We start from the raw sequence: 26,160 nt of genomic DNA on the forward strand, positions 1-26,160 counted from the left end.
ATCTTAAAGAGCATGACGTGCTGCAGCCTACCCAAGGTATAGGCAATACAAGCAATGTATTGAGTTATCTCAATATGTATTGACGGGTTAAGTGTTTTCTTTCAAAGACAATTTTACATCATCTCTGATATTCACAACTTTGCAACCCATTTTTATGATGGGAAAAACGAAGTCTCAGAAGTCATATGTCTGTCATTCGCCAAACACACCCAGCCTTGGTTCCCTATCTCTGAAAACAGTGCATGTTTCTTCCTTGACCTATAAGGCCTTACAAGATATAGGTGCATCCTGTCGCCTTACCACTCCCAATCCTAGGTCATCCTGTTTCCTCCCCTCCCTTACTCTGCTGTAACACTGGCCTCCTTGCAGTTTCTTCAACAGGACAATCACACTCTCATCTCAGGGCCTTTTGCCTAGAATACTTTCACCAGCTAGCTATCATACTTACTCCCTCACTTACCATTTGCTCAAATGTCCCCTTATCAGAGATATTCACTAATCAGATTTCTAAAATGGTGCTTCTCTTTAGTCTCTATCCCCTTGCCTTATATTTCTTCTTAGCATTTACCACCTGACATATTTTTCAGTCTTCTCTCACTTGACTAAATTCCATGAGAGCAAGGAATTTGTTTACTGTATCGTCAGCACCCAGTACAAAGCCTGGTATTTGACATTTATAAGTTCTGTAGATATTTACTGGATATTATTGGATTGATGGATGGCAGGAATTTAAACTCAGGTTAGGCTGGTTCCAAAGCCTAGTGCACTTTTCATTGCAACCAAGAACTATGGAGCCAGGTCTACTGGCTACCAAGCCATCTTGGTTTTAGAATTGAGAGATTGGGCAGCTTGGAAAAAAAGCCAAGAATTACAGTTCTCTCCTCTAGGTGACATCAGAAACTCTAAGAGGCTAGGAAACAACACTGTAAAATGAAAAAGCAGCAGATCACAAAAAAAGCAGTCTTTAGGGTACCATATACTGATCATCTCTCTATCTGCTGAAATCTAGGTGTGATGTAACATGTGATCAAGAGCATGGATCCGGGGGGCGGTCGGATGGCTCAGTTGCTTAGAGCACGAGCCCTGAACAACAGGGTTGCTGGTTCGATTCCCACATGGGATGGTGGGCTGCGCCCTCTGCAACTAAACATTGAAAACTGGACTTGGAGCTGAGCTGCGCCGTCCACAACTAGATTGAAGGACAACGACTTGGAGCTGATGGGCCCTGGAGAAACACACTGTTCTCCAATAATCCCCAATAAAAATAAAAATAAAAAAACGAACAGCCACAATATAAAGTCTTTGCACAGTTAAACAAAATAGACTCCATTTAAAAAAAGAAAAAAAAGATCATGGGTCCAGGAGCCAGAAGGCTTCAATATAAACTCCAACTGCTCCACTCGCTGTGGTGCAACCCTTGACAAGGTATGTAACTTTCCTGTGCCTTAGTTTCCTTATCTGCAAAATGGAGACAACACTATGTATCCACTATGTATCGCATAATGGAGACAACACTATGTATCCACTATGTATCGCATAGGGTTTTGTGAAGATTAAACAGTTAATGTAGTACAAAATGTTTACAACAGTGCTATGTAAATGTTCATGATTCTATTTTTCCTTGACACACAGAAGACAAAAAGGAAGAGAAGGCCCTAGACCACTCTGTAGAATCAGTGAGCTGAGTAACAAAAACCAACCTAAAAGTCATGGGGGTAGGCTAAAAGAGTCTTATATGCCTACACATCCAGTTTGAGTAGTCATGGAAATTTATCAGGGTACCTACCATCAGTCTCCGTGCACAAGCTTTGTTGGTTAATGATACCAAACTAGATGACAGCCAAAGAAAGTTAGAACATTCTTTAAGATATCAGAATCCAATTTGGCAATAAGCTCTAGATCAGTTGAACTATCATCTGGACCTCTAACAAACATCACAACTACTTACCATAGTCACTTATTCACCATATTTCATTGTCTTGATAGAATCACTAGGTAAGTTACCTCAGTGGTACCAGTTGGCTCATAATAACTGCAATTCTGCCTCCAGACTAAGCAGGGCCTATGGAGGTCAAATGACCAGGAAGCTCAAGTATAGCAGAATAGAAACTACAAAGAAAAGTAAAGAGAAATGCTAATATTAATATGTAAATAATAACATTGGACATTCAATTCTCAATGTTGCTGCTTTGTTCCAGACCATGCTGCTACATATTTATGGACCAACTCAAATGCAATCACTGAGGGGTGGTTTGTTTTAGGGACAAAAACGTCAAAGCAGAATTAAAAAGAAAAGACATACAACCAAGAACAGTAGCTGCAGATAAAAACCAAAGGTCAGATTTCCTGTCCTGGGCAGTGTTTATACATCTGTCTTAGTTACGTTTACATGTAAAGGCAATCTTTACATGTAGTCAATAGTATTCAAAATCTACTGAGCAACTGAGTAAGTGTATTATGTACAAAATAAATCTTTTATACTCATTATCCTTTTCAATCTCTCCAACAACCCTGTGAATTAAGTATTATCTCCTTTTTAAGATGAGAAAGTTGAAGTTTAAGAGAATATTTTGTTCAAGGTCACATCCAGGAAAAACAAGACCTGGGATTTGAACAGATGGTTATCTGAGACCAAAGTATATACCGTATGGACTTCTCTTTACCACCAAAAGATAAACAAGAATACATTCTCCAGAGGGTGGGGTGGGGATTGAAAATGAATAGATCAGAGGATACTTTGTGCTAAGCTTCACAGATAGACTAAGATAAAAATCTAAGGCTTTGTATTAATTTTTAGGATAGGAAACTTGTAGATTTAACCCCGAAGTTGTATGTTACTTTCTAATATACACTTAATTATAATCCAGATCTAGAGACAGGCACCTCTTTGTGACTAATTCCATCCCTATTAACCAAAAGAAATCAGTATGTGCAAATCTAAGGAAAAAGGCCACAGCAATCTAAAAACAATGTAAAAGCTGTGTTTTATCAAAGATTTCAAAAAGGACATACAGATTGATCTACATATACGTATAACACACACTGAGAGGCTCAGTCCTGACACACACTCTGCCTATTAAAAAGGGAAAGAAACAACCAGGTTTGAGGGGATGGACGGCAGTGGTGAGTTTAGAGAGGGCAAGCTTAATAAGCCTAAAGGAGGTGAGTGAAAGTCTAACGCAAAGTTATAAAGATGTTCAGAGAAAGATACTATCTATATAAGTTACAAAGGTGTCTAGAGAAAGATACTATCTAAATCCTTAAATGAAAAATCAGACATTAGAATTCAGAAAGAAAACAGGATTTTGCAGTGACTGAGGAATGTGCATCTCATTTTATGCAAATATGAAAACACAGATTCACATAATAAACTAGTTCCTAAAAGATTCCATACAGTACAAAATAGTACAATAATGCACTAGTATTTTTAAATAGCAAGTTCCCTTATAATTGACATTAATCCAACTGAAAACTTAATTCATATGTAACTTTCAAATCTCTGAATTTGAGAATACAAATGTTAGACTTAGTTGCAATTTCCAAGATAACTTGTTCAAGAGGCCTATACTCATAAGGAACAACACAGAGATCTGGAAGTGAAAAGACGCAAGAACAAGGAGGAAGTAGAAATAGATGGAAGTTGAAAGTCAAAGGTAAAATACAAGATCATTAAAAAGTAAAAATAAAAAGGGGGGGGAATAAAATATTAATTATACAAAAAAAGGTGCTGATGGCATTAATCTCACACCACATAGGGCATCGTTTCCAGCTCATTCCATTTTGCAGTGGTAATAAATTCTTCCTCATTTAAGCCTTGGAGCTCATATAATGAAACCAAAACTTAATCACAAATTAAAAATAAGTGTTCTAGAAGAAAAGCGTTAGCCCACAACTAAGAAAACAGAGCATTTTTAGGAGCAGCAGCAGAACGATGCAGGATTACACTATGAGTTAGTATATAAATTATGCAGCTAGGTGGGGCATTTGTGCCGTTCCTGTTGAGATTGGAGTTCTTCTAACAAACCAGTAGAGGCAATAACAGATCAAATTCCTAGAGAGGAACCATCCATGGCCAAGGAAGCCAACTAACAATTCAGAAAAATGATTCAATGGCTCAACTTTAGCTCTCTAGTCATAAGGTATCTGGCATTGTTAGGTACTGGCCAGTTTTGAAAAAGCTACAGTGAAGAGGGAAGAGGCTCAGTCCTGACTTCAAAGATTTGCACCCCAAACTTGTGTTACTTTCAAAACTGAATGCAGAAGTTTCATTCAATCATTCAAGACAGCCCAAATTTCTGCAGCAACCCTATGCAAAAGGTTTTCTCAGAATACTTGGGGATACAAATGGTTTTCTTCAGAATACTCCTTCATAAGGCATAAATTAGAAATGGCTATAGTTCCATACGCCAACCCTCCCTCCCCATGCTCCTCCAAATCAGTGGGGAGCTCATGATATATCCTCACAATACACCCAGAGCCTGACAGTGCCTGACTTCCAGGAATTAGAACATCTGCCCCCTCATGTGGACCTTTCTCAGATCTTTCAGTCTCTAGTGGCCTTGTATTCGTTGTACTGTAATCTCTTTCCAGACAAGATCACCATTCCCATTTCCCCTCCCTTTAAACGGCCTCTTAAAGAAATCATTTATGTGGGCATACATTCTTATTGGGCCATAATATTGGACAATCTTATTACTTAATAGCCATATTTCATGTAGCAACTACTGCTCAATCCTCAGAGTTCTGCAATGAACTCCTTTTTATTTCCCAATCACTCCCTTTTAACTATCCAGTCTTTATACAGCAGATTGTTCTAGATGGACCCTATTATACTTCAAGGGAACAGTACAAATAATGCTAAGTCAAACAGGCTGCTACTCTACTTCTCAGGAGGGCCTAAAATCTAACCATTCTCCTTCTCACATACCCTCACTCTAACAGAAACAGTAAACCATCTACTTTGTTGTAAATATCAAATGTCACATTGCTAAAAAGGTAAAATCTAGCAGATTTTACTTCTAGGAATATATCTTAGAGATACGTGCAAAAAATTATGAAGATACAGGTTCAAATGAAGACCTAAATGGCATCACAGGGAATGACCGTTTTTAAAAAATGATGTAGAACTATCAATTCTAATATAGATAGTCGATATGTTAAACACAAAAAGCAAATTGTAGATCATTAGTGTTACATGAGCCCACTGAGTGTGTGTGTGTGTGTGTGTGTGTGTGTGTGTGTCAGAGAGTGAACAAGCGAGAGAGACAGATAGACAGACAGACAGATATGGGGGGAGAAACCCTTTTTGCAATGATTACCTCTGTAGAGTTGGACTAGGAGGTAAGTAGATATAGTAATACCCTTCTTTATTGTTTGAATTTGTCACTTCGTATATTACTTTCATAATGAAAAACCTAGTTTTAAACTTTTGTGTAATTGAAAGGATCAGTAGTGAACAGATCCAATTTTTAAAGCAAGCTGAATAATCACAATGTTCTATCACTATACCCGTTCTTACCAATTATATAGCAGTGGCAATGTAAGTATTTTTTAGAGCTAAAAAAAGCCTAAGAGATTTTCTGATTAATTTAAAGATCTGTGATTACAAACTTGTATAAATTCATTTCTATAAATTTGAAGACTACTCTAAAAAAAAATCCTTAACTCCAAATCAAAATTACTAAGTGTAAATATATTAATAGAATTCTATGTATCATTTGCAATAAACAAGAATCACAGATTCAGATTTAGAAGGGACCTTAAAAGTCATGTAGTCCAACCCTCCCTGCCTAACATTCAGACAGAAAAGGGAAAAAAACAAAATTAATAGGAGCCTGCTGAGGAGAGAGCTGGACTTCCCCGAAGATGAGAACCAGTCCTAGGAATATAACTAGAAATGTCCCCCTAAAACGGGGACACCTGGTAATCATTGACTGAAAACATATTTTGGCCTAATATTCAAGTTGCCCAGGTTAGTTTTAAACAAGTTATTTGACTTAATTTTCAGTTTCAAAGTCTTCACTTTGTTTCCAACCAAAAGAAATCAGACCATGTTGCAGGTTGATTTTAATGAACAAAAATCTCTGTATAAAAACATTTAAACTTTATCAAATGCTTTAAAAACACACACACAGAGATCTAAATCCAATACATGATCTTTGAACATACCTTTTTTCACCTCAACATAACGTGTAAAGGGATTTCTGGGTAAAACTTTACATGTGAAAAAAGAAGACCCATAGTCTTACACATATACGTACATACACGTACGTACACACACACACACACACACACACACACTCATTCTTTAAGGAAGAACAAAAATATATAGTAAGAATGTGAACGGAATTGGAATGAATTTCTTGTAAAGCTTAAATAAAAGAACACTCCATGAGTAAAAGAACTTTCTATATACCATGAGCAGATGCAGAGAGGGGAAAGAGAAAGCAGGGGTTAGCCTATCTCATTAATAAATAGTTTGAGAAGGTCATTCGAGAACAGTGACCATTGGAAATTACAGAAAATCCCTAGTTTTCACCTCCTCAAACTCTGTGATCTGGTAACTGATGATGCTTACAAAGCATCTGTTTTGTGGGCCTTGATTTGTTCATCATTATTTAGGTGTGGTTTGTCCTTTTCAGTGGTTGATTCCTCAGTTCTCATTCAATGTTATGTCCTACTCACCAGAGGAGTCACAGTAAGAGAAGATGGCAAGAACAGGGCTCTTAAGGGTGGCAGTAATGGATGGCGATTAATAAGAGCCAGCCTGCCTGGGTTGGATTTCAGCATCACTACCTGCTAGCTGCTTGTTACTTAGCAAGCTACTTTACTACCGGTCTCCATTTCCTCTTCAATTAGGGATCATTATCACCTACTTCATACAAGATCATAAAGAGGATTTAAACAAGATAATCCATTTAAAGAATTTATCGCCCTGCCTGGAACAAATAAATGCTCCATAAATGTTAGCTAAAATTACTATTAGAGAATTACAGGGGAACCAAAAGAAAAATTATATTCTATCTCTGTATTTCTCTCTTTGATGAGGTTTTCAGAGGCCAATTGTAGTGAAAAGCCAATATGTTTGATGCCAAAGAGATTGAGGATCTAGTTTTATGAATATAGATGTTCACTTTTATATTAGAAAAAAATTACACGGCTCCATATCATAAAATTTAACATCTTTCCATTAAACATCACACAATTCTCATCATTATTATGCCCTACATAACACCCCAAATGATGTGGAGTTTCTACTGATATTCAACAACAACAGGGTCCAGAAATTTTAACTAAGAGATAGCTGCAGAAATGCATGTTGGGCAGTAATCTGTGGGTGCCACAAGAGCTTGGGCCAAGACAGATGGCTGGGAGTCTGCCTCCGTGGCCTTGTCTCCCCTGGGTAGGGTTCCTGCAGACCTTCAAATCTCCATTTGCGACCCCTTCAAGTGGGGAGTTTCCAAGAAGTGATGGAAGCAGCAGCCACTGACAATGGAATGCCTCACACCTACTTCAGTATAATATGATAGCTATCACTGGTTTCTGCTGTAAAAAAAAAAGAGAGAGAGCGAGAATAATCTTTAGTCACCTCTGAAACACAGTAACGGGAAAAAATATGTTAAAGTTCTTTCTAGAAAGAAAAAAAAACAAAGCAGAGCAAACGGCAGCATACTTATTATCACAGAATACTCATAATAAATATGCATTATAAAAACAACATGCCTCAATTTCCTCATTTGTCCACGGAAGGTGGAATAGAATGGCAGTCATCAGTTACACTTTGTCTATTCTGGTAACGGCAAGAAGCCAATTCATACAAAGGAACCTCTAATAAAGTCACTTTCTCCCCCTCAAATATAGTGGTTGAAACTTTCTCTCCTCAAAGAAGTATGAGAAAAGCTCTTAAATTCCTCAGAGAAAGGTACTTGTCTTAGTATTTTATTACCTTTCATTGTGTCCAGAATAAAACAGGCTTCTTCCTGAAAGTTCTGTATCATCTGGAAAAAAGCAAGAAAATTTGCTGATTATTAAAATCTTTGGTTTGTTGTATTTCTTTTCCATATGTGGCTTTTTATTACATTAGATTTACGTGAAAAGGAATCCTTTGTTTTCTCCCGTTTCCTTTTTATTTAAAGGCTAAGTATGTAAAACTGTGATCTTAAAATTGGAGTATGCATTTTCCTGTGTTAACCCCAAGACTTTCCAAGGGGTACAGACAACGACAGGCCCATATGGGAGAAGTGACTTCTAATTTTCCAACTTCCGTGTCTACTCTTTCCTAAAATTGCCTGAGAACCAGTTTCAGATTTCCTTTCCCACTTCCTCTTCTCAAACTCCCTTTTCCCATTTTATAAAATAAAGGCGTAAGTCTCACCCTCCTCGAATCCTACCAAGATGCATTGCCCTGGGGCATAAAAGCCTCTAGGATGCTCAAGTGTAACTGCAAATGTGAATTCCAATGACTGGGTAACAAACTCTTTGTGGAGGTCACATGTTTTCTAAGTCTTTCACTAGAATTGAAGAGCGTCCTAATCACAAACTGTCAAATGATTGATGATTCAAAATAATTTTTGACAACATCACCATATAAATTTTGGCACATAACTCAGAAGTTAAAAAAAAAAAAAATCCAGCAATGGTGTTACAGCAAAACTGCATCCATTCCTGTCTATCAATGAATGAATGTGAATCAGGTTCCACAGCACTTATTATCTAGGAGAAAAAACAGGATGGAACTGATGCTGAAATCTATTTCATTCTAGCAATCAACAGGCAATATTGATGAATTAATTGTGTTTGGGGGGAGGGAATGGAACAATCCCATCCATCTCATTAAAGAAGTACTTCTAATAAATTTTTTTCTTAATGTTTACTAATTACTTATCAAAACATATAATACATTTATGCTGTTTTAATCAACTGTATAATTACGGTGATAATTCTATTCCGAAGAAATTATTTTTCAATTTTTACTGAAACAAAATTTTGCTGAAACAAATTTTTGTTTCAGAGAAATATGGCAAGATAAGCAATAAAAGATGTTCAAGCATAAAAATAGAGATTATGGTAAGATAAAATTCAATAGGGAAGTGAACGGAAATATGAATTCAAGGAAACTAAGAAATTATATAAAAATCCTGTTAAAAAGGTATATTCATGTTTTTTTAAAACGTGGTGGTATACAATCACTCTTGTATTTAGTTTACACAGAATACAGTTAGAATAGTGATACAACCATTTCATTTTTACGTGACATATAATATGCCCAGAAATGACATCTTTTGCAACTATTTAAACTCCAAACAAAGTTTAAGTCAACCTAAAACTGTGCCAGGAGATCCACGTTTTTTAAAAATTCTTTTAGGAGGTAAGCAAGCATAACTGTTTGAAAACCTTTGGTCTAGAAAGCAGAGCACTGTGCCCCGCAGACCTGCTCTTGCCCCAGTCCCATGCCCGACAAATTAACTGGCATCTGGTGGTTCTGCTGTCCTGAGAATCTACCTCATCGCTAATGAGCACATGGATGCCCGTCGGCCCCTGCTTGTAGATCTGGCTGATCTGGCAAGGGGAAATGCTGAAAAGCTGAGCAATTTTCTCTGTCAGTTCAACAGCTGTCAGTTCTTCCAGATAAATGGCATGGTACACTGCAAAAGGGAGAGAGCAACAGCAGTCAGTACAAAGTTCACCTGCACTTAAAAGTAATCTCTAGGAATCCCCACTTTTCTGAAGGACCCAAGAGTCAAATCCGAGTTCGAATTCTGACTCCAACACTTGCCAGTGTGTGACCTGGGGCAAGTGACTTCACATCCCCCCTAAGCCTCACGTTCCTCATCGAAATGTTGGAGATAACAATAAAACCTACTGCAAAGGAGATAATAGGTGTAAAAATTAAAACATGTGAAAGTACTGAGAATAGTGCCTGGCATGTATTAGGAACACAATAAACGTTAGGTATTACTATTCCAGCAAATGCTAACAAATGCCGTTCAGTAAGTTCCCACCACACTGCTCATAAGTCACCTCTTCACCTTTCTTCGTATCTGTACGGGCCTGTCCAGCATGACCTACCGAAGAAAGTACCATTGGAGTCTCCATCCTCATGCTTCTGCTGCTGCTGCTGCTGCTGCTGCTGCTGCTCCCGCAACTGCAAGGATTCCTGACAAACATAAATGGTTAGCCTTGGGCGCACCATCCTACGGAGAGAAAAACAGCTGTTAGTCATACGTGTTTCATGGTAAGCACGCTTTAAGGGAGAACTTGTGTATTTACATTAATACTATAGAGCAGGGGGTGAAAACTGGCAGCCCATGGGCCAATGCAGCTCAATTGCTCTGTTTTATTAGCTCCGCATTGGGGCGGGGGGGGGGGGGGGGGGGGGGGGGTGTGTGTGTGTGTGTGTGTGTGTGTGTGTGTGTGTGTGTGTGTCATAAGGCATCATATAAACCTCTGAATTTTTGGCTTTTCTTGAAAAATCAGATCTGGCAATCCAAAGCCTCATTTGTTTTCCACAAGAAAACAAATCAGCTGCTCACCTTGCATGGTGCACGCATTCTTCAGTTCACCCCAGACTTGACTGTCATTCATTTACATGTGGCCTCTGTAGTCATTAATGTTTGTAACCTTTGATGTAAAGTTTACAAATACAGATGTTCCTTGATTTCGGTGGGGTTACACCCCGATAAAGTTGAACACATCATAAATTAAAAATGCATTTCCTACACCTAACCCACCGAACATCACAGCTTAGCCTCGCCTACTTTGAACACGCTCAGAACACTCACATCGGCCCACAGGTGGGCAAAATCAGCTCAGGAGAGAGTACTGCACTGCTTATCGCTAGAGCCCCAGGAAAATACCAACATTTAAAATTCAAAGTACGGTTTCTACCGTATGCATATCACTTTCATATGCTCATAAAGTCGAAAAATCTTAAGTCATCAAAAGTCAGAAACCATCTATATTCAAAATGTGTGAACCACTGTTTTATGGGTCAGGTTCAAGATATACCTTTTATTTAAAAGTGCCAATATAGTAACCTGGAGAATCTTATTTCCCTCATTATCTTCTCCTAAATAGCCTAGGCCTTCTTTCTGTTCTTATTTCTTAGATAACCATGTTCAATTACCCCTTGATCTGATCATCTTATTCCTTCCCATTTCTAAATGCTCTTTAGATAACATTTAAAAAGAAAAGATTCACTCTTTTCCTTCAAGTCATCGACACCTGAATTTCACCTCTTTCCTTAAAATTTTCCAAGATTACAGCTAACCTGAGTTAATATCCCTTGTGATGTACACAAACAAAAATACTTCACAATCTATTTCATTCTTTAGTCATTGATTTGGTTCTAAGGCATTGACTGACCTGTTTCTTTTTTCCATCAGTATTACTAGTACCTATTGGAAATTGGAAATCACGAATTGGGACTACAAATTACTCTGTATTACAGGTAACATTTGTAAGCAGCCACTTACACAATTCCTACCCAGACTTAAGAATGATCTCTTTTCTAGCTAAAGGTGACGTCAGGGCCTTTATACCTGTTGTCCCTTCCCTCATAAGACCCCAGAGCTTCCATCCTTCTAATAGCTCAGTTTAAATATTCCCTCCTCAGAGAGATCTTTCCAGACCAAATTCTGGGTACTCTACAGGCCACAACATTGTTTTTGTTTGTTTTCCTTCAAAGCATTTATCTCTAGCCGAAATACTTACTATTTATATCTTTATCTCTCCCCACTAGAAAGTAAACTCCATGATAATGGGTTCCCTGTTTTGCTCACTAAATGTATCCGCAGAACCTAATGGCTCCTAATAGGGACAATGAATATTTTTAAATGAAAAAAATACCTGGGGAAAAAAAAAAAAAGAAAAAAGAAAAAAACTACCTGAAAATGAAAAATGGGGTATCATGAGGAATTCCTTCAATTGAGTGTGGGAGAGGATATTTTTCATCTGTTTATTTGGAACATAGCTGGTATGCAAAAAGAACGCTGTGACGAGATGTATGTAGCTATGCAGAACACTGTAAAGAGTCCCTGAATCCAAATCCATTTGAAATCCAATCTCACTGATATTTTAACACTAATTACATACCGTCCTTTTAATGCATTAAAAAGTCTGATTCCATCTGCAGGGCCACAGATTTGGATCACATCGTCTCTAGTTAGTTTCAATAAATCTGCCCCTGAAATAAATATAAGAAAATGGTGATGGAGAAAAAGATTCTGTGTTAATGACTGTTAAAATGGGCTCTGCTGCAAGGACATCTCATTCCTAACTAGTATGTTACAATCCATAACCTTTTGCATGGTATATAAGGCCCTCCATGACCTGGCCCCTACTTCCTCTCCCACCTCAATTCACACCCAATTATCTTCTCTACTTAACCCTATGCTTTCATTATACTTATGATGTCTAAGGAGCAAGTTGTTCTCCTCCTGCCTGAAATACCCTTCCACTGTCTGCCCAACAGACTCCTCCTCGTCCCTCATCCATCATGCGTTCCCTAATCCCAGGCCCTCCCCCAAACGCCTTACTTTCTACCTACTTAATCACAACTACTTGTTCATCTTTTTTCCTAGGGCTTTTTTTTTAAACTTTTATTTATTTTAAATGTGTTTTTCCAGGACCCATCAGTTCCAAGTCAAGTAGTTGTTTCAATCTAGTTGTGGAGGGTGCCGTTCACAGTGGCCCATGTGGGGATCGAACCTGCAACCTTGTTGTTAAGAGCATCTTGCTCTAACCAACTGAGCTAACAGGCCGCCCTGTCTAGGGTTATTTCTTTCTTTTTTTTTTTTAAGGAGGGCGCAGCTCACAGTGGCCCATGCAGGGATAGAATTGGCAACCTTGGTGTTATTAACACCACGCTCTAATCAAATGAGCTAACCCAGTCACCCTATTGATTTGGTTTTTTTGATACTGGATGATAAATAATCAGGAAGTAGGCCTTACCCTTTTGTGTATTCCTACCATACCTGGTACACCAAAGGTGTTAAATAAAAGTGAAATGTGCAAGTAAAATACAATATAGTGAAATAAAGGGGAAAATTTCGGACTACCTGCAAATGCTCCTTGATAAAAGACTGTATGGAATATACATTTTTAAAGTGTTATAAAGAATATGTTAAAATTAAAGTGTATTTAAGAGGTCTTTCTTTTTAAGTATTTCACAGCACAACTGTAGCTGGTGAGGAAGTCTAAAGGATTCTATGAAATTCATTTAGTTAGAAAAATACACTAAGATATTCTCTCTCTCTCTCTCTCTCTCTCTCTCTCTCTCTCTCTCTCTCTCTCCCCACACACACACACAACCTCACATGGATACGAGGAGGCCCTAGAATATAAAAGAATGTCCCATGCTGGGGTAAGAAAAAAACAAGCAAATTTAACCTGAGAAGTTTGTAAAAAGCCTTGTGAATGTAGAAAAACGGTTTCGATGCAACCACTGCTGAGCTTCCTGAGGTGTGGTTGTTGGCAAGAGGTTCTGAAAGAGAGAAAGCATTTTGTTGGTAACTAAACAGATTCAACTTAAAACAGGTAAATGTTAACAACATTAGGTAACACATAGCCAAACACACCCACACTCAGACAGGCCTAGTTTGCTTGGAAGTTGTTCAGACATCAGTCTTCCTTCTCTAACCATGCGAGGTACCCATGGAATGCCATCCTTAGCTTCCCCACCAGACTGTGAGTTCCTTAAATAAATACAAGGGTCCTGCGTTACTTGTTTCATATCTCCGGTCCCTAGCATAGTAACTGGTCACAGTCAAAATTCAATAAATGTTTGTTTAATGATTAAATGAATGCTCCTTAAAAGTTGGGTATTTCTACTGAATTGCACAGTCATCAAAGTATTATTAGACATGTAAATAACTGACATTTAACTTTAGACTTACATCTGTTACTGGAGGGGGCGGCTCTGGCTGGTGGTTTGGTGAACCATTTCTAAAGAAACATTTATAATGAAAGGATGAGTCCATGACACATACTAGGGTTCATCATCTCATTCTTCATCCTCATAAAAAGCCCTAAGCTAGAAATTTAAAGGAATCTCTGCTTTCTCATAAAACATTCTTACTCTTGGACCCAATACTTCTACTGTCTGTTAATTTAATGTAAAGGCTTTTTTTTTTGGGGGGGGGGTGAGTGAAACTGTCATTTACAACATTTTTTATTATTGGAGAAATTGAAAAAAAAAAATCAAGATTCCAATAAGTTGGGACTGATTAAATAAATTGTGGCATAAAGACTATATAACATAAATTTATTAGAATGTAAACAAAATATCAGAATATAAAAGTAATATATTATTATTGCATTAAATATATAAATGTACAAACATATACAGGAAAAAATTAGAATAAAATTTATGTAATGCAATGGGATCACACACTTTTTATAATATAAACACAATTATTTTTAAAGCAACTTCAAAAATCAGTGCTATCTAATTTGTAACCCAAGGGTTATCTCCACACCTTTGGTCTTTCTCTGTACTTCCGTTTGCTTTATAGATTCTCCCTCTTCCCTAATGCTCATTTCTTTTATGGGAGAAAACTTGAGCCTAATAATGAAGTACATGAGTAAGACAAGAAGGGGAGTGGGAATAAACTCTTAAATCCTATATAATATTTAAAATTGCCTAAGTAGTCTAAATAATCCATTTGGGTGGTAATAGAGTTTTTGTTCAAAAAAGATCTTTTTCTTCTTTTCTTTTGGCCTTAGCTGCAAAATTCAAATTCAGTATTCAAATTGAGTGATTAACTTATCTCAGGGCCCTAGTTATCTATTCTTTCTACAATTTCTACCTATTTTTATTGTTAATTGTTACATTTGGAATATTTAAGGCTACCTTAATTAAATACTTTCAGAAGTAGGTTGAATATAAAGCCTAACTTAATTCAAAAATAAGCATTACAACCAAACAATATACTCACACATTTCATAGCCTATTTGAAATTTCAATATGGCCTATGTAGAATATGTGCTAAATGCTAGGATTATAAGACTCTTTTTTAACTGGAATAGGTGTCTGTACCAACTTTCAATTATCTCTGATGGTAAAAGACAATAAGGCAGGATTAAATATAGCCCAAAGATAGTATCAAAACTTTATTTTAGCTATCATTTTCAACCTTATTCTCCCAATTAGCAAAGATTCGTGACAACTAGATTTTAGGATCCTTCTTAAGAAGTAGCAAAACAGGTATAAGTGTTTGTACAACTGTGTTTCAATTCCCAATGACCATGCTCTGGTCAAAGCATGATCAGGAAGTGAAACAACCACAAGCAAGCAGTAATAGGGAGAAGTGAAAGGCCCAGAAAATCAGTCCCCAAATCACTAAAAACTGACCATAAATGTGATTTTCTAATGGAAGGAAAAAAGAAAAGAAAGGGTTATATAAAACTCTTTCAGTCTGTTTTGAAGGTGTTCTAAACCTCAGTTACTACAAAATCCATCAAAGACTCAGCAAACAGAAGTACGTATTGATTTGAAAAGATCTTGTTTATAGAAAGACAATGAAAAAATACACATGTAGGACAAACACAAGCCCATTTCATTTCGCAGACTTACCCTTCCCCAAGAGAAAAACTGCTGTGGGAACTGTTGAAGCCAGGTGATGGAGAATTATTGACATAAGTGATTTCGGGCCATGGAGAACACTAAAAAGAAAGGACAACTTAGGTTCCTAAAAAGTACATTTGACCTTAGTGTTCCACCAAAACACCGTGATTTGAATAGCACATCTTGTTTAATAAAAATAAATCTTCATTCCTCAGAAGTCCCCATAACTAAGAAGACAAGTAAGTTCTGACCAGGAGGGAAGTGATTTATTTATAATTGAGATATAGACATACAACATTGTATTAGTTTTAGGTAAATTACAACATAATGATTTGATGTATGTGTATACTACAAAATGATTGGATTTTTCTTAAGTGTAAAAAGTACTGACTGAAATTGTCACCAAAAGAAATCCCTTTACCTCTGTGAGTATAGTTGTCTCATAGGACGGTTGATATTTCTCCTTTTCATGAGGTGTTCGTTTTTCCATTTTCTCCCTATCTGTTTTTTGCTTTCTGTCTGCACCTTTGGGCTGAAATGAGAAATACTTTGTAAAGACAAGATGCGTCATTGCATCTAAGTCTGAAAATAGGAAATTTAAATGTTTGATGGAGTTGAAAAAGAGTAAGAGCTCTCTAGCTACGGACATGGAAAGATCTCTAAAGCACACAGTTAATTGAAAGCAGCAAGCCTCACAAAACAGTTCATACAGTATAATCCCATTTATGTTTGAAAGAAAATATATGTATACCTATGTACATGTGTATATTAAAACACAGAAGGGCCTATGTGGAGGATACATACTAAATTCTAATAGTGGTTACCTCTGGGGAGAAATTGGGGAGTCAGGGTAAGAGTGGCAAAGGGGGACTTCAGTGTCATTCTCGGAATACTTCCGTATTAATGAATCTTTTGCAATGAGAATCTGTTTATCCATGTGACAAAAATAAATAAAGACCAAAATAAGGAAAGAAGATCAAGTAAGAATACAACCAAAACTGTCAACTGTTCATAATTTTTGTGAGCTTTTGTAAGAGCTTGTAACTTCAATACGCTTTAAGAATAGTGAAAGAAAATTCATGTTTTTGCTTCCAGCTCTCTTTTCCAAGTTCCGCTTCTCCCACACCCATCCCTATTTAAATTTCTTTCCCAGGCATCTCAGTAACTATTTCGATGATTCTAGCTTAAACTGAGTTTTCATCCTTTTTGAAAAAAGACAAGTTGGCTTTCTGACTTGGTGACTAACGTTACCACTGAAAGGTGAGGAGGAGCGCTCCGAGGACCAGCATCATGCCCGGGAATACCTTGAAGACTTTGATCTGGCAGCTGGCTGAGTGTAAGTGCTCAGTATATTCCCCGTTCTCGTTCTCCTTGAAGGTATCGATTTGTACTCGGAATGGCACTCCCTTTTCTCCACCGTGTTTCCTCATGGTGAACTCTGTGCTAATGCAATGCACCTGAAGAGAATACAACGTCTAGATTTCAGTACCGCTAGCTAGCCAAACCAGTCAACAACATTTGTTGAGCAACTAACAGCAAAACTTTTGAAAAGCATTATGAACACCTACAAAAAAACTCTGGACTCTCTTTTCGATCTTGAAGAATTCATACTCTGATGGAGGAAATGAGGAAAACTTAAATGATTTACAAATGCAGACCAAAGCTACTGTAAATTCATTAACTGCTTCAGAGAATATAGAGTTAACATGAAAGAGAAATGATTTCTATTAGTAAAAGTTTCCTGGACTTTTAGGTAGATTTAGAAAGCAGAGACATAGTGCATGCTGGGAAAATAGTAACTATCAAAGCTCACAGGCAATAGAGGAAAAAAGGTTTGCTTGGCTACTGAATAAAATGTAAGACTTTCCTGAATCGAATGGTGGAATCGACCCAATACTAGCTTGGCTAAGTTATTAACTTCTCTAAGCCTCAAGGATTACTCCTACTCCACAGGATTATGGTTGAAAGTCTTAAATAAAATCATGTAAGTGTTTATTTAACACAGTGACTATCTCATGGGACGTACACAATAAACTATTAGCTATCATTATGACAAATAAAAATATTCAAGGAATCTACCCAAAGGACACAATCAGATACGTGAATCAAATTTTAAGTATAAAGATGTTCAAATTAACTTTATAGATAATAGTGAAAAATTCAGACAATCGCAGTGCTAAATAACTGTTAGGAAAGTTGTGTTACATCCAGAATAAAATATTATGCAGCCATTAGCAAGCATTTCGGTGGGGGAAACAAATAAATAAACTGGGGAAATTAGAAGAAGAAATTCAGAAACTCCTCATTGCTTTCAGGCAAATGTTGAAGAGTCTGCACTGGATAGTTAGGCTGGAACCCCGTAAAGATTTCCAATTCAACACGTTTTATCTTTTAAGAAACAAACAGAAGTAAGAGACGCTCTTCGTAACTAGAATCCCATCTGCAATGCCTTACCTGAATAAACACAGATGTCCTCTTTGCAGGGTCCCACAGGAACTCCACTGTATTTAGTTGGTTTGGATTAGCCCTAGGATCGATTATACCCACAGACATTGGGATATCTGAGAAACAAATGGTAATCATTGAACAATTCTGAGTACTACTGGGTTTAAATAAGAAAACACTGATTCTTACACAGGTATTATGGTCCCTAGCTGTCAGTATTTTTATATAAACCTCTTTTTGCCGGTGAAAAGGCTTTGAATGGAGCTAAAACTGACCTAAGTACTTTGATTCTGAGTATCTTTTTTCCACTTTAACAACTTTTAAAAGACAATTTAAAAGCAGTTTGCTTTTAATTTGCCAAAATTCTATTTAAAGATAGATTCAGTCTACACACTAGCTCTAGTGTCATGAAAATTTTAATTTATAATCTGCTTCATTTATAATTTTAAGATTGGTGTTATTACTAGAAGTACACTAGGAGCATTGCTGCAGAAAGATAAAGCAGAGTGTCTGAATAAAGGCAGAAAGCATTGTAGCACCGATAGAAGTGGGAAAAATTTAACATAAAGATTGATTTGGACTTATGAAGTCATCAAATAATTCTGTAATAGTGACAGATCTCATACTCAAGAAGTAAGCAAAAATGAATGGGCGGGAGAACTTTGCTTTCCATCCCATATAGCATACATGCCAATATCATTCCCTGTTTTAGTATCAATGATTCAAACAAGAAAGCGTCAAGTGGGTCCCACTCCAGTGTTAGCTGTGTAGAATTCATTCTAACCAGTTTATCCAATGGATAGATATCAGGGCATCTGTATGAGAACCAGTATTTTCTCAGGTAAACCTAGCAGTACTTAGATTTGTTTAACTATGTTTACCAATAGGAGATAATAACCAATAAGAGACAAAGACACAGATGTTGGGATTAAAAGTACGTTGATGAAAAGACTGTATGTGTGTTTGTAAAGATCCTACTCTTACATCCCATGATATAAAAAAAAATATTCTACTCTGTTTAGCAAAGTCGGAAAACCTGAACTGCAAACCAAGAGACATAGATTTTAATCCCAGGTCTCTTCCTTCAGGTAAAACAAATCACTAACCTAGCTCTCAGGGATTAATAAAATAAAGGAATTTGCAGAATTTAGGGGAAAAACCTGGCCCCTTTTACATACTACTCCAAACAAAATATCAGATCCTGAATAACCACAACAATCTTGACAAATAATAAAGTTGGAGGTCTCATACTTCCTGATTTCAAAACTTATTACAAAGTTAGTTATCAAAACACTGTGGTATGGCATAAAGATGGACAAAGGGAACAGAAAGCCCAGAACCTACACACAAATGGTAAAATTATTTTAGACATGGGTACCAAAACTATTCAATGGTAAAGGATAGTCCTTTCAACACATGGTGTTGGGAAAATTAGATATCCACATGCAAGGAATGAATTTGGACCCTTACTTTACACCATATACAAAAATTAACTAAATACTTAAGACCTAAAACTATAAAATTCTTAGAAAATATGCCAGAAAAGCCTAATGACAGTGGATTTTGCAATGATTTCTTAGATGTGAAAACAAAGCACAGGAAATTTAAGAAACAGATATACTGGACTACATCAAAATTTAAAACTTTTGTGCATCAAAGGACAATATACTATCAACACAATGAAAATACAACCCACACAGAGGGGAGAAAACATTGCAAATCATATATCTGATAAGGGGTTAACAACCAGAATATATAAAAAACGTCTACAACGCAACAACAACAACAAAACAACCGGATTCAAAAATGGGCAGAGCACTTGAACACACATTTCTCCAAAGATATACAGTCAATATGAAGGGATGCCTGACATTGCTAATCATTAGAGAAATGGAAATCAAAACCACAGTGGGATACCACTTCATACCCATTAGGATGGCTATTATGAGAGAGAGAGAGAGAGAGAGAGAGAGAGAGAGAAGAAGGAAGGAAGGAAGGAAGGAAGCAAGGAAGGAAGGAAAGTGTTGGCAAGGAGACAGAGTAATTAGAGCCCTGTGCAATTCTGATGAGAACGTAAAATGTGCAGCTGCTGTATAAAACAGTATGGTGGTTCCTCAAAAAATTAAAAACAGAATTGTCATATAATCCGGCAATTCCACTTCTGGTTATGTACCCAAAAAAATTAAAAGCAGAGACTGAAATAAGTATTTGTATACCCACAGTCATACTAGCATTATTCACAATAGCCAAAAGGTGGAATCAACCCAATTGTCTACTGAGGGATGAATGTATAAATAACACGTGGCATCTATACACATGGAATATTATTCAGCCATAAAAAGAAAGGAAATTCAGGGCGGCCGGATGGCTCAGTTGGTTAGAGCACAGGATCTCAACAACAAGGTTGCCAGTTCAATCCCTGCATGGGATGGTGGGCTGCGCCCCCTGCAACTAAGACTGAAAATGGCAACTGGAATTGGAGCTGAGCTGCGCTGTCCATAACTAGACTGAAGGACAATGACTTGGAGCTGATGGACCCTGGAGAAACACACTGTCCCCTAATATTCCCCAATAAAATTTATTAAAAAAAAAAAAAAAGAAAGGAAATTCTGACACTACATGGATGAAACTTGAGGATTATGCTAAGAGAAATAAGCCAATTACAAAAAGGCAAATACTGGATAATTTCACTTATTAAAAATGGTTAAAATGGCATACTTTATGTTACGTGTATTTTACTACAACTAAATTTAAAAAATAAAACACAAAATCACCCTGAAGTAATGGATGCAACTGTTATGAAACTGAACGGTCTACACTTCCAAATTTAATTTTGGTATCATCATACAGTAATTTTTCAGGCTTACTCAATAACCATGTCCAAGTTCATGCTAACTGAGCCCCTGAAGCATTCTGAATCACAGTAAACATCAAGTACAGAAAACCAGTTCTCAGACCATAGTTATAGGCATTTCCTGAGCAACAGATTCTCTTAACTCACCTATGTCAAGAATTCTATCTCCAGGTCGGTTCCACCTCCAGCCCTCCAGCTGCTGGTGTTCAGTGTATTGTAGTCGCCTGTCGTGGAACACTACACGGAATATACTCTAAAAGGAAGCAACAAAATCAAATGAAAATACGGTCCCTTAAAAATCCCACAAAGAAAAATTTGCAGGAGTCACCCGCAGTTTCTAGACACAACCTAAAATTATTTTTAAGACCTGTTTCACTCTAAAACTCATACCATACCAAACTATTTCACGTTTAAGTTTACAATTGCTCACGTATAATCTTTATAGTTAACTGGTACCATATTTAAAACTTGGCTTAAACATCTGATGGTAATTAGGTATAAAGCACCCCTATGGGAAGCATTTCTGCGTGCCTCTACTGTCACCATGTAATATTCGGCTTGGCTCTTCAGATGCATATGAAAAACTCATCAAGTCCCCTGCTTGCTAACCCACCCATACACACTGTAAACACTGAGGGGAGCTAGGGGCAGTTTGCGTCAATTTTCCTTTTGTTACTCTTACTTTGTGGAGGTGCCTATTAATATCCTTCTTACCACCTTTTATAGCTGCTGAGTAAACTCCTCTGTCCCAAAAGTCAGCCTAGACTAAGGGAACCACTATTTGTCAATAGTAGCTTCTGTTTTCCTTGCTACCAGACCAAGTATCCAAGGAGACACAGGAGCTTCTCTAAAGATCTCAAGGAGGGTACTTGATTCCACTCGAAAAGAACTTCACGGAGCCAGGAGACTACCCTGAGCTGGAGTGGTAAGCCTTCTGTTTCTGTAGCTCTGAAAAATCCATGTGAATAGGGGGGTTCCCTCTGACCCCAAAGAATTAACACCACAGTTCACCACTCTGCTAGGAAATTGTAGCAGGGAAGAGACAGCACCAAGCCCTTATGGAAGCCAAACAATATGACAAAGGGTCAGTAAAAGGATGTACAGAGGAATCATTTACTCATTTTCTTTTACCTTCACCAACTTGCCATTAATTTCTGGAAGTTCTCCAAGTTTCCTATTATCTAGCATTCGGATTTCATAAGACTGTCCTAGAAGACAAAATAACTACGTATTACATTCATCATAAATTAACTTTGCAAAATTCAGAAAGAATAAAATTCCACTGGGAGGAGAGTTTCGCGTGGTTCGTTGTGGTGGCAGTGAGTTGAATTTTAGGAGAGCAGTGTTCTCTGATGACAGTAAGTATGCGGCCACCTCACTTTGTCGGATAAGCTGAGGGGCATGAGGGCTGAGGGGTGTGAGTCCCAGGGGTTGGAGGAAAGAACTGTCAGGCTCCAGTCCAGACTCTCCAGATGGTGGATCTGGGCTGCGAGACGGGGCGGGTGTGTGGTGGACCTAGGGCACACGGGAGGGAGCTGGTGCCTGTGTGCTGTAAAGACAAACGAGAACTCCCTCAGTCCCATGACACCGCAGGGTGTGGCGTGCTTCCCTCTCCCCTAATGGTTTACCTGCAGGCAGACTAAGGGACCCAGGGGTGGACCCACGTGTTTAGAATCAGCTCGGTGTTGGGGCATCTAGAAAATAGTCCAGGCACAGATGTGGTACACTGATGCCCTTTAAATACCACGAGGAGTATCCCTCTTTTGGACAGAATTGTGACTTGGAATTACTGAATGATTCAAGATTCCTCTTTCTCCACACTCCCCTACCCTCCCCCAAAATGGCATTTTAGCAACCTTTCTGGAGCTTTGCATGAAAAGCGATGTTAGATTTGTGCAGGATGTTAGATTTTGTGCTGGTCCCCTTGCTCAGGAGTTCAATGTAGCTGGAAGCCAAACTACTCCCTGAGTTCAAAACCTGCTTCTTCCATTGTGTGACCTTTGCAAGTTTCTTAACCTTTGCCTCAGTCGCCTCATCTATAAAACGGGAATAATATTTAGTAATCCATCTCATAGAGTTGTTGATAGGATTAAATGCCTTAATACATATAAAGCTCATAAAACAATGCCTGGCACTTAATGTATGTTAGCTGTCATCATCATTACTGCTATATTGCCAGCAGAACTCGAGGTGACACATTGTAGAAAAAGGTTTTCAAATCACTTAAGGCTAGAGTAAAACTTTGTAAAAACCCCGTTCATCTCAGAAGAGTAGAGATAGAATCTTATGCAAGTTTCTAGCCCCCACAATATCTTGCTTAGGGGTGTATGGCAGATAGTTGTTAAATGCAGGAGCTTTCTTAGAGGCAGGAAAAAGTAAAATAAAATTCAGTTGGTTGACTAGACAATAGTACAACGTTATCAGTATTAGTAACAACTATAATCCTTTACTATATGCTCGGCATAGTGCTAAGTGTTTTCATACATTATATCATGTAATGTATGATATTATACATTATATAATGATATTATACGTTATATCATACATTGTATCATGTATCATGTAATTGATACAGCTCTCTAAGGTATTACCAATCCCATTTTTACAGATAAGGAAATTGCAACGTAAAGAGTTTAAGCAACTTGTGCAAGGCCATACAACTGGTAAACGAGAGTGCTGGGTAGGTAATACTTCTCAGACAGTAACCAATGGGGAACGTGGATTAGAAAAAAGAGGGAGATGGGAACTAAAAATGGGCAGGTAGACAAAAGAAGCCAGTAACATGTATCAAATATGACATTAAAACTCAAATCTCTGACGTAAGTAAGCCTTTAACTTTGACAGGTCACACTAGAAAGAAGTATTTTTTACATAAAGTGTACCTAATTAAATACCATGAATCCAGCAGGTCTGTAACAATACTAACTAATAAGGACGCATCTAACCTTGATTGAGATATGTCAGGGTTTCATCATGGAGTTTCACTGCTGGAGAAGTGGCAGCGCAAAGCACATACTGAAAAGGTAGGATTTTATTCTCATTATCAGGAGGCAAACTTGACTCTTCTTGCTTAAAAATGGGTAATGCGAGGACATCACTAAAAGAAAAAAAAAGACTTTTGTCAACATATGACAATGATATGAAAGTACCTTTATTGTAAAAGGCGAAAGATTTATACGATCTGAAGAGAAACCAGAGTATAAAGCACCTTTATTGTTGAGACAATTTAACTGCCATTTGCTTTGGAACGTTACTCACTTTGGTGGTTTCTTTCCAACCATTCCGTTGCGATCACTTGCTGTGACAGCCCCCTGACCACAACAATGTGAGCAATGACAGGTATTCACTGCTAAGACCACCTAAATGTCAGAAGAGAGCAGTTCTAGGAAACACAGACCGGTGTTCCTAAAAGGGCTCTGAAGATCGTACGTAGCCTCCCAAACATCTCCCTTTCGGACACTCTATAATGTGTCTGTTCTCAGTAAGGCACCAACTGCAGCGTGTGCAGAGCAGGCCTCCCTCGTCCACGGTTCTGACATGGTTTCAGTCACCCACAATCTAAAAATATTACATGTAAAATTCCAGAAATAAACAACTCGCAAGTTTTAAGTTGCACACCATTCTGGGTGGTGAAATCTCGAGCTGTCCTGCTCTGTCCCATCCAGGACCTGAACCATCCCTTTGTCCAGCATCTCCATGCTGTATATGCTACCCACCCATTAGTCACTTAGCAGCCATCTCAATTATCAGACATTTTGAATGAGTGACAGTGAGAGAGGGGGGGAAGGGAGCACTCCAGGGCATTCATATAACTTTCATTACAGTGTAATAACAAAAGATGTCAAATCTTTGGGAGACTTTGTTGCCATACCATTCTTAAGTACATCACATCTGATGATTCCTTGAAAGATTAGTGAAGATTACCAGGAATCAAGGCAAATAGGATTTTGCACATAGCAACAGCTCAACCTTTAGGAATGTAGGGTGTTCTTTTCCTTCACAAATGTCAGTGCCTAGCAAGGCTAATATATAGCAACAGTTCCTAGTCGTCTCAATGTAAGGTGGCATTACACCTAACCAATCATGACTATGCAAAAGACTGTCATTTCAGGCTGGAATTCAAAAATTGATTCTATAAAGTTACCCCTAAAATTTACGCAAAATAGTACAGCCAAATCAAGTACACAAAACTATATTTTCTCATCAGAGATTTTAAGATCTAAAAACCTCATATATATCTGAATTACTCATGTTCTTGGGACACTGCATTTTATTACTCTGCTGTGGGAATAAAAATACCATTCAGTTTCACATTCCTAGAGGTGGAGGTTAAAGGTCACTGGTAACTACAGTTCCAGGCCTCTGCTTTTACCAAAACAATAACAAATTCAGCAAGAAACAATTTTGGAACTACAGAAGTCTGCTCCTTCTCCGAGGTAAGCTGAGCGCAGATTAGGAAAACCCACTTTGGTGGATTCTAAGGAGTTGCTACCAATCTATAATTTGGCATTTTATAGTCTCTGATTGCTTCATGCATTTAATTCATTCCAATAAAACATAAGCTATTGAAGGAATAACTTCTCTTGTATGTGCTTAGTAAATATGTGTTGGTATGATTTACATTTTTGTTTATTTGTTTGCATTCTCCCAAATACTCAGCCTTAATACCTTGCGGTCATTTTGGAATTCACAACATCTCACAGTATCGCTGATCAAATATAAGGATACAGAAACCTTACCTGTTAAAACAATAAGTGGAGCATATGTTAAAAATATGCATCGCTAAGTGGAAATCCACACCTGAGAGTGGAGGCACAGCAGAAAGCATTTGAGTGGAAGTAACAGAGGAACAGAAGCAGTATCAGGAGTGATCTTTCCTGTATGTAACTGAGATTCCCTGAAGAGCTGCTTCGTGGTCCTGTCCTGAGGTATAAATTACCCTTTTGAGATAAGGCAGCCTCTGAATGGTCTACTAATTTACAACTATAGTTTAACCTTCTCCCTCAGGCCTACCAGCTGTTGAATGCCCTCTTCTAGAAAGAGCTTAGAGCATAGAAAGAGAGAGGTTTGATGAGCTCTATCTTGAGTAAAAGAGGCAATTAAACAGGTGTCCATAGCATCAAAGGAAATTAGAAACTAGCTAACTTGGGACAGAAGGATGTCATGAACTTCTAACTTCCCTACATACAACCCTAATTTAGACTCCAGCATGATGACAATAAAACATTTGAAAAACATGCCGATATCCCTATGTTGGTTACAGCATAAAAGAGGAAGCACTGAAAAGATTACACCC

General features: G+C 37.7%; 1 protein-coding gene across 5 annotated transcripts in view; it reads right to left on the minus strand.

The window, feature by feature from the left end:
* Positions 1 to 2,975: 2,975 nt before the first annotated feature.
* Positions 2,976 to 26,160, minus strand: part of TFCP2 (transcription factor CP2) — a 41,044-nt gene continuing 17,859 nt past the window's right edge. For 3 of the 5 annotated variants that reach the window (XM_033118140.1, XM_033118141.1, XM_033118142.1), the window contains exons 3-16: positions 23,810 to 23,961; positions 21,996 to 22,072; positions 21,012 to 21,117; positions 18,020 to 18,126; positions 16,870 to 17,022; positions 15,987 to 16,097; positions 15,575 to 15,663; positions 13,896 to 13,944; positions 13,390 to 13,483; positions 12,094 to 12,184; positions 10,069 to 10,193; positions 9,502 to 9,644; positions 7,946 to 7,997; positions 2,979 to 7,545 (exon numbers count right to left, since the gene is read on the minus strand). In XM_033118140.1, the coding sequence (XP_032974031.1) occupies positions 7,508 to 7,545; positions 7,946 to 7,997; positions 9,502 to 9,644; positions 10,069 to 10,193; positions 12,094 to 12,184; positions 13,390 to 13,483; positions 13,896 to 13,944; positions 15,575 to 15,663; positions 15,987 to 16,097; positions 16,870 to 17,022; positions 18,020 to 18,126; positions 21,012 to 21,117; positions 21,996 to 22,072; positions 23,810 to 23,961 (1,387 nt within the window). In that variant the 3' untranslated portion in view covers positions 2,979 to 7,507. Of the gene's footprint in view, positions 7,546 to 7,945; positions 7,998 to 9,501; positions 9,645 to 10,068; positions 10,194 to 12,093; positions 12,185 to 13,389; positions 13,484 to 13,895; positions 13,945 to 15,574; positions 15,664 to 15,986; positions 16,098 to 16,869; positions 17,023 to 18,019; positions 18,127 to 21,011; positions 21,118 to 21,995; positions 22,073 to 23,809; positions 23,962 to 26,160 lie in introns of all 5 variants that reach the window. The other 2 variants (XM_033118143.1, XM_033118139.1) reach the window with 2 other exon arrangements.

Source organism: Rhinolophus ferrumequinum, chromosome 10 (genome assembly GCF_004115265.2).
Source record: "Rhinolophus ferrumequinum isolate MPI-CBG mRhiFer1 chromosome 10, mRhiFer1_v1.p, whole genome shotgun sequence".
In the NCBI taxonomy this organism is placed as follows: Eukaryota; Metazoa; Chordata; class Mammalia; order Chiroptera; family Rhinolophidae; genus Rhinolophus; species Rhinolophus ferrumequinum.